This window comes from Tinamus guttatus, unplaced genomic scaffold (assembly GCF_059628265.1).
Source record: "Tinamus guttatus ecotype Peru unplaced genomic scaffold, ASM5962826v1 Tinamus_guttatus_pri_ptg000211l, whole genome shotgun sequence".
Taxonomy (NCBI): Eukaryota; Metazoa; Chordata; class Aves; order Tinamiformes; family Tinamidae; genus Tinamus; species Tinamus guttatus.
This window is the reverse complement of record NW_028288745.1, coordinates 6,152,000-6,169,587: the sequence shown is the minus strand read 5'-3', so window position 1 is coordinate 6,169,587 and position 17,588 is coordinate 6,152,000. Positions and strand designations below refer to the sequence as shown.

Below are 17,588 nucleotides of genomic sequence, written 5' to 3'. Positions count from 1 at the left end.
ATTGAAATACTAGTGTGGTCAAGAGGCTAAAGCATTTTTTCCATAACCTACCTGACAATAAAAAGCCTGTTATTTTAGAGGTCCAATTGAACCAAAACTTGGATACATCAGCCCCCTTTGCAGAGAAATGTAATATCTAAATCCAAACATTGTGAGTCAATTTTATTTCTCTTTCTTTTGGCTTTCAAATACCAAGTCTTGCTGCTAATCTTTGTGTCCAAGCAGAGTAGGAATGTTTCTTTTTCTTTCTCTTGTCTCTGCTTGCTTACTTTCTCTCTTCCCTATTTTGTGATGTCACCTAGGAGAATTTTTGTGGCCTTTAAAGGTCAGGGAATCTTTTGGACTGCCACCACCAGTGTCCTACTTTCTGTGGCCTGTGGTGGTGACTAAGAGGTTAGGCAAATCAGGACATGCTGGTGATTATGAAATACAAATCAAAAGTTGGGTCATTTTGTAGATCCTACTGTGATTTGAATACTTTGCTGCTTTTTCTCAGATGTAATTATTTCATATCCAGAGCAACTTAATGTAAATTAACTATTGCAAGTTGTTGTTTTGACTACTGTGCAGTTTATAAGAGCCCAGTGTAAGTTTTGACCTGTTGTTCTGTTATCATAGTGAAAGCTATTTCTTTGGGTCACCTGCCCATAACAGAAAGGCATTATTTTTTCCTTCCATGAGATTTATTAAAAACAAACAAAAATGTCCACAGACTACAGTTGTTGATTTATGCATATTTTCTGCAGAGCACGTAGAATACTAATTCATTTGGTATTTTACTTTGGTACATGGTCTTTTCAAAGATGTTTATTTAGTAACTGAAGAAGCCTATGTTCTTGACATACACTAGAATTTCCAGGGCTAACTTTACATTGCTCATCTCTGTTGTCTATCTAGAAAAATTGTTTCATGCAGTTCTGAAACTTAAGACATGCTTTGATGTTTTATGGTCTGCAGGCTGAACTCCTTGTTCCAAAATTTAGCAGAAGTGCCATGCATGGCATACATTTCACAAGTACTCTGCCTCTTCTCTGTTTTGAGATTTAGCAACTTTGTAATTTCTCCCTATGACCTTACTGTACCTTCTCTAAAACAGAATCTCTAGTGGTTAAACCTTACTGTACCTTCTCTAAAACAGAATCTCTAGTGGTTATCACAAAAATCATGGACACTGAAATTTATGGAGAAACATACTTCTTTGCTCAGAAGTAGCCAAGGTTTCATTTTGTTCTGTTCTTCAGTGTTTAGCAACCTGGTACTTGCTGACAGTGTTTATCATGAACTCAGAAGATTAATGAGTGGTTTTGAAGCGTTTGTTTTTTCCTTTACCCTAGGAGCAGTTGCCTGACTTGTACAGCCATTTCTTGGACCTGAATTTGGAAGCTCATATGTATGCATCCCAGTGGTTTCTCACTCTTTTTACTGCCAAGTTTCCACTCTGCATGGTCTTCCACATCATTGACTTACTGCTTTGTGAGGTAAAATGTCACAAGCCTGAATCAGAGACCTCCTCTCTCCACTCTTAAGTGCTCTGATTTCATTTTATTGTTTAATTTGAAACAGCATAAAACTAAATTATTTAGAAATGATGTATAAATTGAAGAGATGTCGAGTGTAACACTGGTTTGGTTTTAAAATTAGTATTCTGAACTGCCTTATTCTTTACTAGGGGGATCTACATTGGAATTTCTGGTGCACACATCTGTTTTTTATTTAATTTATTAAATAATTGATTCAATATTGAGGATGCTAATTTTTGTAGTTAGCTTCCACTCTGGCAATTAGGCTCTTGGTGGGAAAGCTCTAAATTGATTTTTCCAATTCAGAATGTCTGAAGATGGGAAGGATATTTCAAGGAGCTTCATTAGCTTAATGTCTCCAAGTACCCAGCAAGGCAAAAGGGAGTAAAGGAGAAATGGTCTCATTTTTCCACCTAAACGTGTTTCATTTCAGGCATACATGTGCTCTATTTCTTTCACAAATTTTTGGTGGTTCTACATAAGCAAATAGAGTAGGGGAAAAAAGGAGGAGCTCTGTTAATTTTCCTGCCTTCGTCCTCCTCCCTGCAGAGATAGCCAAGCAGTAGATGAACAAAATGTCTTGATTGCTTGAGATTTGTTAGTGAGTTTATTTTGGAGATGGGTTTGGGATGTAGATTTGATCTTTTGCTGTCAGTTCGGCTTATTTCTTTTTTCAGTTCCTGATGCTGCTTTCAGAAATGACCTTGATAAGAAAATGTTTTCCAAAAGTATAAAATATCACTTTGTACTGGTGATCATTCTGCTAGAAGTATTGTTGCATCCTGTGTGAAGCCCTTGTGCTTTTTATTATATTAAGCTTGGTAATAAAATATGGGGAAGAAATCTTTTAGACACAGTTAATTCAGGTTTAATATTTCAAGTGAAAAAAAAGCAAGAACTTTTAAAAACATTTGTATTCATGTCACATCTGTCAGTGTTTATCTCAGCATGTCTGAAGGAATTTCTCTGGAAAAAAGGTGGAAGAGTTGGAGGGGAAGGTGAGAGCAAAATGAGAATCTCCTGAAGAGTTGGAGGGGAAGGTGAGAGCAAAATGAGAATCTCCTAGAGAAAGGGAAGCTTGCTAGCATTCCCAGAGGATAATCCCACAGTGCTAATGAGGAGGCTCTTTTACAGCAGCTAAAAATAAAGCAGAGGCCAAGACTGATTTGAATTGAGAAGATGCATGCAGACCCCTTGAGAAACAGGGGGGCAAAATGTAGATATAACATAGTGGGACAACAGCATAGACTATCAGAAAACCATTCTTAATTTTCAGGAATCAACTAGTCTGAAATAACATGCAGCTCTGAGAGATTCTTGGAGGAGCACAGATTAAAATTACAATAGAATAAAAACCTAGTTGACCCTTATCTTTGGAGGAAGAGGAAATCTGAAGGCACATGGCACAGACAGCATAGGAAAGAAGTTTGAAGATTTCTTTTTTTACATATGATTTTTGATTTAGCCACATGATTCAGCAATATCACAATACAAAAAGTCAGTTCTTTAATGGCAGCCTGAAGTCATTCCTTGAAAGCGCCTGCCCCATCTACCTCCAGAAGGACCAAGGGAGCAGTCAAAAATATATATATATATTTTTGTCTGCATTCAATTGCTCTTTACTTATATCTGACAAAGCAGTGCGCTTCTAATTCCAGCGCCTGGAAGGAGGAAAACACACTTGCAGCGGTGAACAGTGGAATGTGTTCATTCATTTGTGTAAGGGGGAAAAAAAAAAAAAAAAAGGCAAAAGCATTTGAAGTGAGCTGCATTGTATTTCTTTGTAATCCAGTTTCTAGCCTTTTTGTTAATTTGTCATAAATATGGATGAATATTAAGGAAGTTAAATAGCCTGTGACTTCCTTCTTGACTGCATTCTTCTTGTCCCTGTTTGGCCTGTAGCTGACAAAATGTTTATATGCTAACCACATTTTTATAAAAGAAAAAAATTGAAGGAAGAAAAAAACAGTATTTAAAACAAATAAACCAAAAAAAGGCTGAATGGGTCGTCCAAGCTGGCCATTCTTAGGAAGGTTCTCTGCTCCCTGAGAAACTATTCACACTGTGGGTTAACATTTTGCGGCGCCCAGGAATTTACGAAGGGGATTTGTGTCTCTGGTTCCTAAATGTGGATAATACATGTTGTTATGGGGAATAATCGTGTGGATGATGAGCAATAATCCGGGTTGCAGCGGTTGCTGTAGCCAGCTGGCCGCACAGGAGGTCTCCTTAGCGGGCAGAAGGTAGGCGCTGGCTCAGCCAGCTGGGCGTGGGAGAAATGGGGGAATTGATGGAAACTTGTAGCTTGTGGATGAAATTATTGTTATTTCCTTTTTTTCTTTTTTATTCCTTTTTTTTTCTATTAGTGAGGAGAGGAAGACAATGCAGAGGAGGATAGAGGGAGAACAGAACATAGCAGTTTGTATGTGCGTGTGAGAGAGGATGGATTGGCAAAATGTTATTTAAAAGGAGAAGGGAAATTTGTTTAATAGGGAGAAAATTTGCAAGAATGGATATTAAATAGATGATTTTTCTATATGAGAATTTATTTTTACTGAGAAAGTTTAAAAATCTTACTAAAATGATTTGTGTGTGCTATTATTATCAAGGTCTTTTCATCCTTCCCATATTAAGCATTAGAAAAAACTATTTTTTCTAAAATTCATACTATTTTGGAAGTTGCTTCTGGAACTGGAATGTCCTCTATGTTTTCCAGTCCTAATATCCTAGTGTTTTCCTCTGACCTTTCTTTACCTCTCCAGAGGTAAAGCTGGACCTCCATGTCCAGCTACTGTGGGTGTGATTCAACCCCTGTATTTCCCGTGGCCTTGAAGTCTTGCCTCAGGAAAATACCTCTGGAGCTGGGGGAGAGAATCTGTCAATAGGAAATGATTTGGTGTCTATTTTCTCCTGTGATAAAAACCCGAAGACAATTTTGGGCTTGCAGAGATATTCCATGGCAGCAGGTCCATATAATGCTTAATTTGTGTCTGCCTACCCATAATACAAACAAACCAACCAACCACTTCATCCAGTTGACAGTTTTCCAGGGCTTCCAGCAAACTGGATGCTCCTGAGCCTGGCTAAGTAGATGAATTTTAACATGTCAGCATCAAGGAACTTTCGGCAATGCTCCCTTCAGCTGCCTGCTTCAACTGCTTCATTAATCTCCTCTTTTGCTATTTCTGTTTGCATTGAAGAACGACTCTGTTGATGAGATTCGGAGTTGTATTTGGACTTGTCAGTCTTGTCGATCAACATGATGTTATTGAATTCTTTGAGAGCCTGCTGTGCTTTGCTGCTTCTTTTTTAGCAGTTTTTAAATTATTTATTTAAAGTCCCCCTTAGAAATAGTGACTTATTTAGACAATATGCATGTGATTTAGATAGAGCTGCCCGTGGATAATGATGCAGGAGATCATCGTGTTGCCATTTAACTTTGTTTGGCATTTTAAAGTGTGCAATTTAAAATTAAGGCTTAAAATATATTTGAAAAGTGATTTTTAAATAGGCATTAGAGAGAAAGTCAGTTGACAGGCAAACTGTAAGCATTGTATGATTTTTTTTTTTCAATAAATTTACTGCTTAGAAAAGAAAATGCTTAAAACAGTATAGGCAAAATTGCCAAAACTTTAGAAGCGCGAGACTCAAGCTGTCATCCTGTTATAAACCTAAAATGCTGAGGCTTCATTGGTAACCTGCCTTTTCTGTTTGTGTGGCTGTTACTGCATGCAGTTCCTGGGGAGATATATAGAATATGTAAGGATTATGCCTCTCCCCTTTAGAGGAGTGTGTATAACACTACTACATGCTGCCTGTTCTGGACTGGCACAGACGTTTTTATATTTAGTGTCAGTAATCACATAGTCTTGTTAGAAAAATTAATAGTTTGACTAATGAGCTGCTATGTGATCAAGACTGAACGGAAGGAGATGCAACTGGATCTCTTTCACTTCTCAATAATATTGTATTGTTAACTTATCTAAAAATGAAGTGAAATTACCTTTCCCAGGACCACAGAGTAGAACAGTGGAAGGCCTGCAAGTTTAAACCTACCTACTGCCCTTCCCTGGCCTTTATTTATGAAGTGTTGCACACAATTCTGTATAAAATAACTTTCACAGTCACTATTGAGAAACTGTCACTGATAACAGAGACTGATGAGTGTTTTTAAAAGTCTTACAAGATGTGACTTGGTACCAGCAAGCGGGCACCTCTGGAGAGGTAAAACATGGCCCTGCATTGGCTGGACGTGGTGGCTGTGGCACTGCTGCATAACGCAATAACGGCAGTGTGGGAAGAATGATAATTGTTGGCACTGGAGAGTTGCTGCCTGTTTTAGGTACATTTTGCTGAAAAATGGATGTGGCAGGCAACACTGTGCCGTATGGGATCGCTCAGACGGCGCGCCTGGCTGTTGCTGTGCGTTAGCACGAGCTCAGGAGCAGCTATCACAAAAGCCTGATTTTTTTTTTTTTTTTTTTAATCTGTCACTGTCAAATACCTCTGCAATTCCATCAGGGGAGTTCAGCTGAAAAAGAGCAGATTAACATCTTAATTCGTTCAGCTTCCTCAGGAATTGTCAGAAATGAGCCTGTTTCCTCTGTAAATCTACACTCAGATGAAATGTGGATTAAATAAAACTGTGTACCATTTTTTGTCATCTGTGGATCTATATAGGGGAAGCAAACCTGAACTTTTTGGAATTAACTGTCATCTGTCACATCTGCATTTGTTAGCCTTTTATTGGAGCATGTTTTAATAAATGGTTATACAATGTGAGACTGGACTTGCTAAAAATAAAATCTGTTCTAGAGCAGTGACAGCATATATTTACAAGCTGGACTTAAATTATAAGTAGATACAGATCTATGCTGAAACTTCCTGTGGTACTTAGTAATATTTCCAAAACTAAAGTCAGTCATACTTACACATCGGAAAAGCTTGGGCTTTTTTTCATTTTCTATGTATATAGTTGATCAAAATTTGGCATTTAGATTTTTTCTTTTTACCTTGCCTGCAGTGCCTGGCACTAGGTCTTTAGAGAGCTTTCTGTCCTTTCCTTACCCTTTATCAACCACCACCATTTCATGGAAGGAGAGCAGAGAGGTTTTCTTTCTGAGACTATCACAGTAACTTTGAATTGATTTAAGAAGGTGCTTAACAGTGAGAGCGAGTAAGTTGTTTCTGTAACGCTCCCTCTCCAGGTGGGAGAGAGCGGGGTTTGAGCATCTATGTCCAGCTGAGTGATGCTGGTTTGGGAGGGCCAAGGGCAAGGGAACTAGTTTGCCTGAGAACAGATGCAATGTTTTGCTTCTCTTGCCACACATGCCAAAACCTTTATACAAAGGCATAAGATGTCACTATTCTCAGTTCACATCGTCCGTCATGTTCATAAGACAACAGACAGCAATCAGTAGTGCAGAAGAGGAGGAGGGCTTCTCTCTGAGATGTCATTACAAAGGCTTTTTTGGCATTACTTTTCTTAACACGGCACATATCTCTTAGCTTTTTTTATTGAAAATTAAATAAAGTTATGCATATACTGTGTGTAGAGCCTCTCGCCTCATAAAATAGATGCAATTTTAAATGTTGCTAGGCAAAGCAAAGACAGACAATTAAGGTGATGCATACCCTATGGAAATGTATGCAAAAACTTTTAGGCAGATAATTTTGAGAGTCAAAGTTAGCTTTATGCATGAAAAAGCATCTGTAGGCATGTCAGCTATTATCACGTTTTTCATTGCAAAATCCTGGGTCTGCAGTGGGGTTAGCTCAGGTTTTCTGGCCCTGAATTTTATAGTTTCATGTATTTAGAAGAGTTATCTAAGGCCATGCTAAAAGTAATTTCAGCTTAATTTGTCTCATAGCTAGAGCTCTATCTTACTGACAATTTTTCAGTACTAGACCAGAATTATAAACTAGAGAGAAAAGATGTCGTACTTGATTGCATATTTTGTGGATGAGCAACTTTTAATAGTGTTTGTAGGTGTTTGTTTAGATGATTTGGATTGTGATGATAAAGAATTTTAAGTTATTTCCAAACCAAAAGTCATAACGGGTATTAGATGTTCGAATACAAGCTTTGAATCAGCAGCAGAAACGGTGGAGGTGTGTGACACCCTGCTCAGTGCTGCCCTGGGCACCGGGAAGCACAAACCTTCCTGATCACTGCTAAAGCTCGTTGGAAGTTAAAGCAGCTCAAGTGTGAGTTTAGGAAAGGAGCATTTTAACAGAGCACATCTGAGAGCTCCCGGAGTGCTGCAGGGTTTTACACAACACTCTGCACCAGTTGTGCGGCTCTTCCTGTGAGCCCTGGTAATTCGTGTTTCTTTCTTTCCTAGTTGCAGCTCATTTATCCTCAAAACACTCTCCGCCGGTTTAGAACAGGGCTGATGATAAATGCTCAGCATGAGAAGAGGGAAAACTGTCTCAGAGCAACCTGTGTTTTGAGATAACTTGTGTGAACAGAGGTAGCTTTTTGGTGATGCTGATAACCGTTGTGGTCTGAGATGCTGAGGCTACTTCAGAAAGTATTTAGATAGAAGGGCCGAATTAGCCAAGCTGAGGAACCTAGGCGAATGGCCTGGTGCAGACCTTGCAGGAGGGAGATGGCTGAGGCAGAGTCCCACTAGGCCTCTGGGTTGGTTTCTCAATATATTTTAGCCACTTACTAGTTGATGCTCACTTGGTTGATTTTTCGAGGAATAGGGTACGTTTTGGTAACGCTTACTTAACGCTAGTGCCCCCTGCTGTATTTGAATAGCAGGGCCTGAAACCCCTCCAGTGACTGCCAAAGAAACGGGTTGCAAAGGGGAGGGAAGGTGGCGTTGAGCAGCCAGAGGCTGTGCTGGCTTGGGGAGTGTTCCTCAGGAGATGAGGGCACAGTCTGCCCTTGCTGAAACAGCTGCCCTTATCTTGTAGTTGGCCTCTGAGGCCATCCTGTATTTTCTCATAAAGTAGTGAAAATCAGCAACTGCGCTTCCCGCTCAAACCACTGCTGAGGTAAAGGCAGAGCTGTGGTCTGTTTCCATGTAGATTTGAGCTGGAATACTTGGCTTTCTACAGAGATTTGAGGTGCTTTTTTCTTTCTTCATATACATAATATAAATAACACACACACACAGGCCTGCCGTAGGCTTGCATTGTGTGCGTTCAGGACCTTAATTTGTCCGCATATCAATCAGATTTGGCAAGAGGGAGAGAAGTGTCTGAAAAGCCGTTGCTTTTTGCCTCTGCAAAGCACAAATGGCAGTAGCTGATGGTAATGGATGGCTTAGTCAAGCAGACAGAGTGTCGTTGTCCTGTACCTAGCAGTCTGTGAATTAAGAACGTACCCCTGCAGGAATACCAGATGCCCAGGAGCAATTTTATATGGGAAAATGACTTATTCTGTGTTTACAGTTGTTATTGTCCCAGAAACGGGGGAGGAGAACATATTAATCTCATAGCAGTCTGCCTTCACTCACACATAGCAATGTGTCAGCAGCAAGTTATGTGCAAATCATCAGAAACACGTAAATATTTCATAATACCCCCTTATATGCTGCTTTTATATTCATTTTTGTTTTTTTTTTTTTAAAAAAAAAACACCAACACAGAACAATCTCATGCCAAAGTTACTGATACTGGATGAGGGCTGCCTGGTATTATTTATCTCATACTTTTCAATATACAGAAAGTATAAATACTGAATTCTCTGGCACCACTTTTACTATCCCCTTATCTGCTAAGGTAATAATTCAGCCAATTCAACTGTGTTTAATTTGGATTTGTTTATTATTCATATGATCATAGTATCACAATGGAGACTTCTATATCTTTCTTTCCCTCTTTGTGGTACTGTAGTGCGTACCCCACACTCTGTTGTGAGTTACCAGAGCAGGTGATTTACACAGACTCGCTGGAGAAGCAGCTGATGTCTCCTTCCTTGGCAGGAGGATCTCTTTGCAGAGTTGTTCTCTCTCTTTCCAAGACAGCTGTTTATTAAGAGGGCTATATCTGTTGTGTATAGAAAGCTTGCTATATTATACATTAATGAGATTATAGTTTTCTAGTTTTTGTTTCTGTGGAGCCAATCTACAATGTGAAAATTGGGTTTCTTTGAGCCTGCTAGAACAAGAATTGTAAAGGACCAGTGGAATGGAAAAAATATTTTGATACCTGAGCCAGAACAGGATCTCTGTCCCTCCTCTTCCTCCCTTTCATTATGCATGTTCTGCTGGCTTAGCAAGAGCTAGTAATTCCAGCAGAACTTTAGTACTAAACCAAGTTACTTGCGTGACGTGGAACACCTATGTACCTGCCCCCACACACTGTGCGCAAGCACAGTAAATCTTTGTAATCAGAAGCATCTTTCTTACACTTTGTTTATTTCAATGAGAGTTGACCTTTCTTTTCAGTTGTTGTCTTGTGCATGTACAAGCTATAAAAATAATATTGGAGTAAAAGGTACTCAATAATATGCATATCCCTGCAGAATGTGCTCCAAGTCAGCATTACTTTACAAAGAGAAGCTTGAGCTTCAGACCTTGTATTTATGGCATCAGCACCCTAAATGTATTTGTGATATTCCTGAAGTTTATTGTGTATTCTTAACGTACTCTAGTTACCAAACAAATGTTTTGCTGGAAGCAGTCCAAAACATAAATAGAATTTTAATTCCTTTCTTGAGTTTGTAACCCTAATTAGCCTTTACAGCTCCTTTGAAAAATGTGCAAGTGAACACATAATTACAAAGCAGTCTCAAATTAACTTCAGTTGAATAGCTAATCTGTCCTTTAAAAGAAGAAACATTCAGTTATTAGAAAATCAGAACAGGTTAAATGGTTCTTTTGATGACATGTCATGTGAGTCTTGAAGCTTTTCAGACCTTAAGGAGGTGCCTGGTTGACTCTCACATTTATCTCTGCTACCTGATGCTGAGCTGTAAAGAACATTGTGTCGATATTGTCACTGTTTCCTCCTACAGGTCGTGTATATCTAGGAACAAAGCTACAAATAAGAAGCACTAATATTACATGAACTTGCAATATATTTTCTGAAGAGATTTGCTAGCTTTAGTCTGTGGAAATGATGCAGAGGTTATAGCTGTAAAACCACAGAAAGGCTTCTCAGATGGTCTGAATTGGAGAGGGAGAAGTGCTAGTGTTTCCCTCCAGTGCTTGTTTTGTAGCCTACCTTCTCACAAGATTTCTGTCTTGAGAAAAGCATTTGTCACATTTTTACAGCATTGTGAGATAGAGTTTCACTGCTTTGTTCATGTGAACATTGGCTACCGTCTGTGTTGGAGAACATGATCTGCCATACAAATTAAAAGCTCCTGTGAAGTGAAATCTGGTGAAAAAAATCTGAAATCTGGGAAAACGGTGAGCTACTGGATGCTCATGTACCCTTAGCATCCTGTTAGGTGTGAAAGATACTGTTGCAGAACTGAGCTGTTTTGCTTTGAATATATGTAACTAACTCTGAAGTCCTTGTAGAGTTGAGAACGGTTTGTGCAGTCAGAGCCATTAGCAGGTCCTGGTGAGCATCTCTAAGATGGCCCAAGCTCTGAAACTTTCCTTTTGCTGGCCCATTCTGGCTGCAGCATAGTCAAGAGTTGTCTGCTTTGAGATGGGCTTGTTCTTTTGTCGAAGTTCCTGGGCTGAGTGAGATCTGTTAAAATGCTTCAGGCCTCTACCCAAGCTTAAGAGGGTTCTTAAATGACACCTGTTTGAGGAATGAAGAAACTGCAGGTGCTTAGCTCGTCAGCCAAGCCCCTAGGCAGTGCGCATGGAAGCTGCTGAGCCTTTTGCAGAGGATGAGTACCTTGGGGAAAATGTAGCCGAGAGTCTCATTTGTGGGGTCTTGGGCTGCAGACTTAATGTCTGAGAGCTGAGCAAATGAGATACTCCTTCATTTGCTGAGCCTCTCAGGTTGAAAGCCAACAGGGTGACTGCATCACTGGGAAACAATATGACATAAGCATAACCCCCTTTTTTTGAAAAGTAGTTATTTAAAGCTTATTTAGGGTGCTCGCTCTCCTTTTTCCCAGCTGTGAGTGATTTGTATGTACTTTAATATTTCCATTATAAAATTGCTGGAGGGATATTGCTAGCAATGATTTATGTGCCTGCTACACATAGGTATTTTTGGTACTTGTGCTTCTAAAATAGATGAAGAAGTGTAAGCTGAGTGTTAATAAATCTCTGTGTTGTGAATGAAGTAGGACTTTAAATAAGAGATTGGTGAGGGATGCAGGGAGGGAAGAGCTGCTCTAGCCTCATTTTTCACAGTGGTAATCATTAACCAGACTTGGCTATGTCAGAGTAGTCTCCTGAGCATTAGAAAAAATAATTCAAGCAATATGTACGGTGAAAATGGGTGGCACCACATTTGAAATGTAAAGCACCTTACTGTCCATCCGAAGAAAGGAGTGGAAGCCCTTGCTCCAAATGCCACCTCCGCCTCACCCTGCTGGCTGGGGCTGTGCGGCCCTCGGGCTCAGAAAGGCCCTGCTGGGCAGTGCAAAATTGCCCTTGCCCACAAAATAGCTGCTCACAGGTCTGAAACGTGCCCTTGGATTGAGAGGCACCTTGCTGCTGGAAGAGGCCTTGTGGAGATCTGATCATAGGGCACCTGCCCTGGCCCCTGCCTGTCTGACGTGCTGCTAGGGAGCCTGCGGCCTGCTCCTCTCCTGGTACATTTTTCTATTCAAATGAAGTATTAAAGCTAAATTAGTGTCTGTTGTATCTGAAACATGCTTTTTTAGTTCTGTTCTGCTGCAATTGTGACCTCTAGTGGAAAAAGTCGGTCTGTTATGATTATGCAAAATTAATTAATTTGGGCAGTGTTGCAATATTCATTAGATCTCATGTAGTTGCACTTTTAAGACTCACTCATAAAGATAAAATTCCTTTGAGGCACCATACAACCCACAGGAAAAAAAAATCTGCCTAAGAAGCCCCTGAAGAATTTTTGCAAGTTTTTGTAAAAACTGATTTTTCCACAGCATTTCTGTTTTATTCTAAATAGGAACTCCTACTTTTAGGAATAGAAGGAAACTGCTGCTGATGTTCCCAAACTGCAGCCTTATTCAAGGTGTCAGGCTGGGTCTTCCCACAGCTTTCTCTGTAGCAGTGGTGGACGATACCCATATACAAAGTCCTCTTATTATCTCACACTGATACATATTGTTGGGACAGTATCACTTGGTGCAAATCTGTTGGGACGCTTAGATGATCATCTCTCAAAGACTTCTTAAGAAGAGACTTATCTTGTCATTAAGGAGGCAAGAAGCTTTTTTTTTTTTTTTTTTTTTTTTTTTTAAAAAAAAAGGTCTAGCAATACAGCAATTTGAACATATACAGCACCAAATGAGAATTGTAGATAGGATTTTTCTTATTTGGGCAATCACAGTGCTACTTAAGAAGGTCAGTATCAAGATGTCTAGGCAAGTTGGTAGAGAAAGGAAAGTTCTTTCCATCAGCAGCAGCAGCTGTTTGGCCTGGGCTGTGCCGCTTTTGTGAGCATGACCCCAAGAGCGCAGGTAGGCTGATGTGCAGGAACCTCATTGTTTATCCCCTTTCCCCAGAAGAAATCTCAAGGTCTCGCTCACCAAAATAGAAAAGCGTTGACTATAAGCAGAGCTGTGTGTGTTATGTTTTTATATTAAAATATAGGGGGAAATGTAAGCTTTTTCACCACTGTGTTGCTGGTCAATGAAGTGTTGTCTACTTTCTTAGATTTTTAAATAACTGGACCTTGCCATTTCATTATTTACTGAATAGATTTATGTGCATGTGTTTCTAGCTTTGGCAAATCAGAAAGCAGAATAGTTAATACAGATATCAATTTGCTCGACTCTGAAATAATCTTTCTTTTTGACGGATATCAGAAAAAGAAGATTTTTTTTCTTGCGTTTTTATATGTATATATATATATATGTATACACACACATATATATATTCAGTATAAAAAAAAAGTACATAATCCCAGCCTTCAGTGAATGAGCCCATATCCTGTCAACTGAAATAGGCATCGCGATTCCTCGGTGACCTGTTGGCTGCAGTGTTTTGCACCACTCAGGAAAGAGCAGAGCAGGTGGCATCTCCTGTGCTACACGTAGCACTGGGCTTAATGAGACACGAGGTTCCTGAGAGCCTTTATCCTCCCCAGCCAGGAGTTTGGGAACTGCCCTGGGCTCTAGGGATGAGTTGTGAAGTGTAGCATGGAAAGGAGAGGATCTACGGCATCCTAGTTATGGTGCTTGATGGCGACAGCTAACATAAGAGAGACTTGTAGGCTGGCACTGACTGAAGTCTTTTTTTGTCTTATTCTCAGGGTCTGAACATCATCTTTCATGTGGCCTTGGCTCTCTTAAAGGTAAGTCATTGATTAGAAACTTTCTGTAATGGGAAAAAAAATAGCATAGAATATGTTCTTAGAGGAACTTAAGGAAAAATGTATTAGCAGTGAGGATGACGGAGCCCTGGAACAGGCTGCCTAGAGAGGCTGTGGAGTCTCTGTCTCTGGAGATTTCCAAGGCCTGCTTAGACGCAGTTCTGTGCCACGTGCTCTGGGTGACCCTGTGTGTGCAGGGGGTTTGGACTAGATGATCCCTGGAGGTCCCTTCCAACCTTAAGCATTCTGTGAGTTTATTCTATCAAATGAAACAGTAATAGTGAAACTTCTGGGGGAAGCAAGGGAAGAAACATGCATGTTTGGGTAGGGATTCCTTCAAACCTTGTGATAGTTGTGTTTTTATTAAAATTACCATGTAATTAAGTTCTTGGGACAAAAGGTACAGAATGCCTTGTGTAAGTGTTGTTAAGAAAATGGTTCTGATTCACTTTTTGATTATTCATTTGGTGCCTAGATTGATTTTGTAGCTAAGAAGCCTACCCTTCGATATCATTAAATATAAAATACATTTGCAATATTGAGAGAGGGTTTAGAAACATTTGGTAATGAGGGTAACTTTTATCTTGAGTGTAGATACAGGAGAGCTTCCCTAAACCAGGAGCAAACCCTTGGCCTTTAGGTGCCAGTGACAGAGCTCAAAGCTCGTTTGCGTTGTCCTCCTCAAGATGGCCCTACATCAAATTCAGTCTGCATAGAGGCACGTGGTGTTGCATGTGAAACTGCCCTAACATTTCAGGGATATTTCTACAAAAAGGCAAAAGCTCAGGGTGTGCTCTCTTCTGCCTGTTTTGTACTTTGCTTGCAGCTATGGAGACTTGTTCATCTTCAGTGTGGCTAATGGGTAACCTGGCAGGTTATGGCATGGTGGTGCTGCCATGCCAGTAAGCACTGGCTCTGGAAGCAGCTCGAGAGGCTGACTTACAGCTCTTAAAACTGACTAAAAGGAGAAAAAAAAAAAAGGGGGGGGGGGGAGGAATATTGGCCTGGTGCTGAAAGGGGCTGGCAAGGATTTTAGGAGAGGGGACTGCAACAGCCTTGCCCTGAGTTCATTTACCCAGGGTGGCATTTTGGACCCTGGGGATGCACCCAGTGATCTGCATTCCTAAAGATTCCTGCTGTTCCAAGTGGCAACAGGGGATCTGAGGTCAGCAACAGTGACCTCAGTTCTCCAAAAAATGTGATAAGGGTCAGAAAAGGGGTCTGAGTTTCTTAACTCAGTGATACTGTGTTGCAAGTAAGGACATATTTTTGTGTTGAATCATTAGCCCAAGCTGCTTTTAATAGTAAGTGCGTGTGGGTTTGTTTCCCCCCCCCCCCCAATTTTATTTATATATCTATAAATTTCATACTCCCCTGCCTGTTCCAGAAGAGGAAAGGTCAAGAAAACATTTGGTCACTGTCTTATAAGTTAAGAGCTTTAAAAATCGTTTTCAATTCTGCTAATAGCATTTCTTCTTGAGCGTAAGCAGTATGAGGCATCCGTCTGATTTGGCATTAATAGACTTGAAATGGTAAGGGAGGTGTTGTCTTCAGAAAATGTTTCTGCATTGTAGGCCAAAGCAAACGCAAATGAAATACAACTAAATCAGATGAGACTGTGGATGTGAGCCCCCTCGGAGCGATGCTGTGTAGCTTGGGGATTCACGTTCGGCAAAACTGCTGGACTAGCAGGAACCAAGGGAAGCCATGGAATAAATAATTGCTATTCCTTTGCTAAATAGCAACGGAATTGAGACATTTTTATTGAATTCCCTCTTAACTCTATGGAGTTTCTCTCAGAATTGGCTGTGTATCTTCCAGCTGAATAGTGGTTGGTTTTGAAATGCTGGTAACTACTCCGGTGACCAGCTACATCCTCATGTAGTGCCCTTCAGAATATACAGATCTTGTACAAAGACCGGGGGGATCCTTTCTGTTTGTCTCCTGCGTTTGGGGTATGTTTATAACAAGTTACAGCTTGCTAATTAACGTACTTTGTCCATGGAGACTATTGGTTGTGATAAGGCACTAGCTTGATTTCTTCCTGTAGATTGCATTTTAAGGAAAAACACAGTCTTTTTTCCCCATAGTGTCCAAATACTGCACCGTCTTAGATATGTCCTTCAGCAGTCACTGTGTTTTGTCTAGTCTGCAGTGTGTGTAACTGCTGTTTTGTCCAGCTGGTGGCACTGTGTGGCAGCCTGACACGAATCAGGTAGGGACGTCAGGTGGAAGCAGTCCTGGAATCAGCCCTCAGCAAGCGGCCTGGCAGGAAAAGGGTCCCCCCTTCCCCGTCCTGCGCGGCAGAGCGCGGGGTCGGCCCTTACGTGGGAGCGCAGCTGCTCCTGGAAAGCTCAGCCCTGGAAGGGACTTCCCAACACACTACTGACACTTGTGAAGAGACCCCCCTGTTGGGACTGTTGCTTTGGAGTGCTGGGAAAGGTACCATTTTAGTGCAACAGCCCAAGTGTGTGTAAAAATAAGGCTCTAGATTAAGTTACTGCAAAGGAAGGAAAGAATTAATAGAAATGTAAGAAATTACCGTGAGCTTTAAAAATAGCTCCAAACCAAACTTTCTTTATGGAGATAATCTACTCAGAGATGATGACTCATAACAACCCTTGATATCCAGGTTGTTGAAACAGTGTTTTCATTAGGGTAACCATTGAAAACATGTTGCTCAATGCTGGAGGAAAGCCAGTGTTTTGACAAGTAAAGAATGTACTGTTCAAATAAAAATGGGTAGAAATTTGTGGGAAATAGTACAGAAAGTTGTTACTGCTTCTGCTTCTCAGCTTCTGCATGCCATCATTATCTTACAGAGATTCACTTCAGCACGCGGGCTTGCTGAAGAGGAGCCCCTCTGCTTGCTCTTCCTTGGGCTTAGGCTAATGCAGCAGCATTTCTACCAGCAGCTGTGCAAGTCCTGCTCACCCCATGATTTCAAGTGATAACTGTGTATTAAGCAAACAAGACAGTTACTTATCTTCGTTATTTTTGTTGACACCTCTCAGTCTCAGGGCTGTTTGTGTCAGTGCATGTTCAGCAGACTGGAGAGAATAGCACTGGCACTGGCAGGTATGACAGATGGGACTGGTAATGTAAGTAGCTGATACAGAAGCTTCTTGACTTTTAAAAAAAAGAAAAAAAAAAGTGAGTCAAAATTGCCATGCATTAGAAGCATTATTTGAAATTATATGAAATGTTATATCATTTGGTTCATGGACTAGAAAAGGACCTTCTGGCTAAAGAAATGCCTCTCCTTTGCTATGCAGGCTGCTCTCTAAGCTAATAGCAGCAGCAGTAGTATTGCTCTAGGGAGGCTTTTCCTCTTATTCTATTCTAAATTTGTGAATGATCATTTTATGCTCCCTTGCCCTTACCTCAGCATTGTCTTTTCACTAAAATAATCCCCTTCCAGGCGCACTCGCAGTGGTGTTTGTCATCTTGAAGTGGTTATAGGTACTAGTGATTCTTTAATAAATAAACCATCGTTCTTGGGTTCTTGATCATCTTAGTTGTCTTATTTACCTCCTCAAATCTGAAAGGTGTAATGACAGGATCTTTGAGAAGTCCCAAAATGTCTTGTGTATTGATACTATATTTTTTATTTCTTGAAAATCTACTTTATCTGATAACAGAGCACTGTGTGTGTGTCTCACATTTGTATGGAGTGATAGTCAT

The 17,588-nt window shown here is 40.4% G+C and overlaps 1 protein-coding gene across 1 annotated transcript in view; it reads left to right on the top strand.

The window, feature by feature from the left end:
• Positions 1–17,588, top strand: part of RABGAP1L (RAB GTPase activating protein 1 like) — a 177,205-nt gene that overhangs the window by 108,388 nt on the left and 51,229 nt on the right. The window contains exons 16-17 of the mRNA XM_088524459.1: positions 1,335–1,478; positions 13,845–13,886. Coding sequence (XP_088380585.1) covers positions 1,335–1,478; positions 13,845–13,886 — 186 coding nt within the window. The remainder of the gene's footprint in view (positions 1–1,334; positions 1,479–13,844; positions 13,887–17,588) is intronic.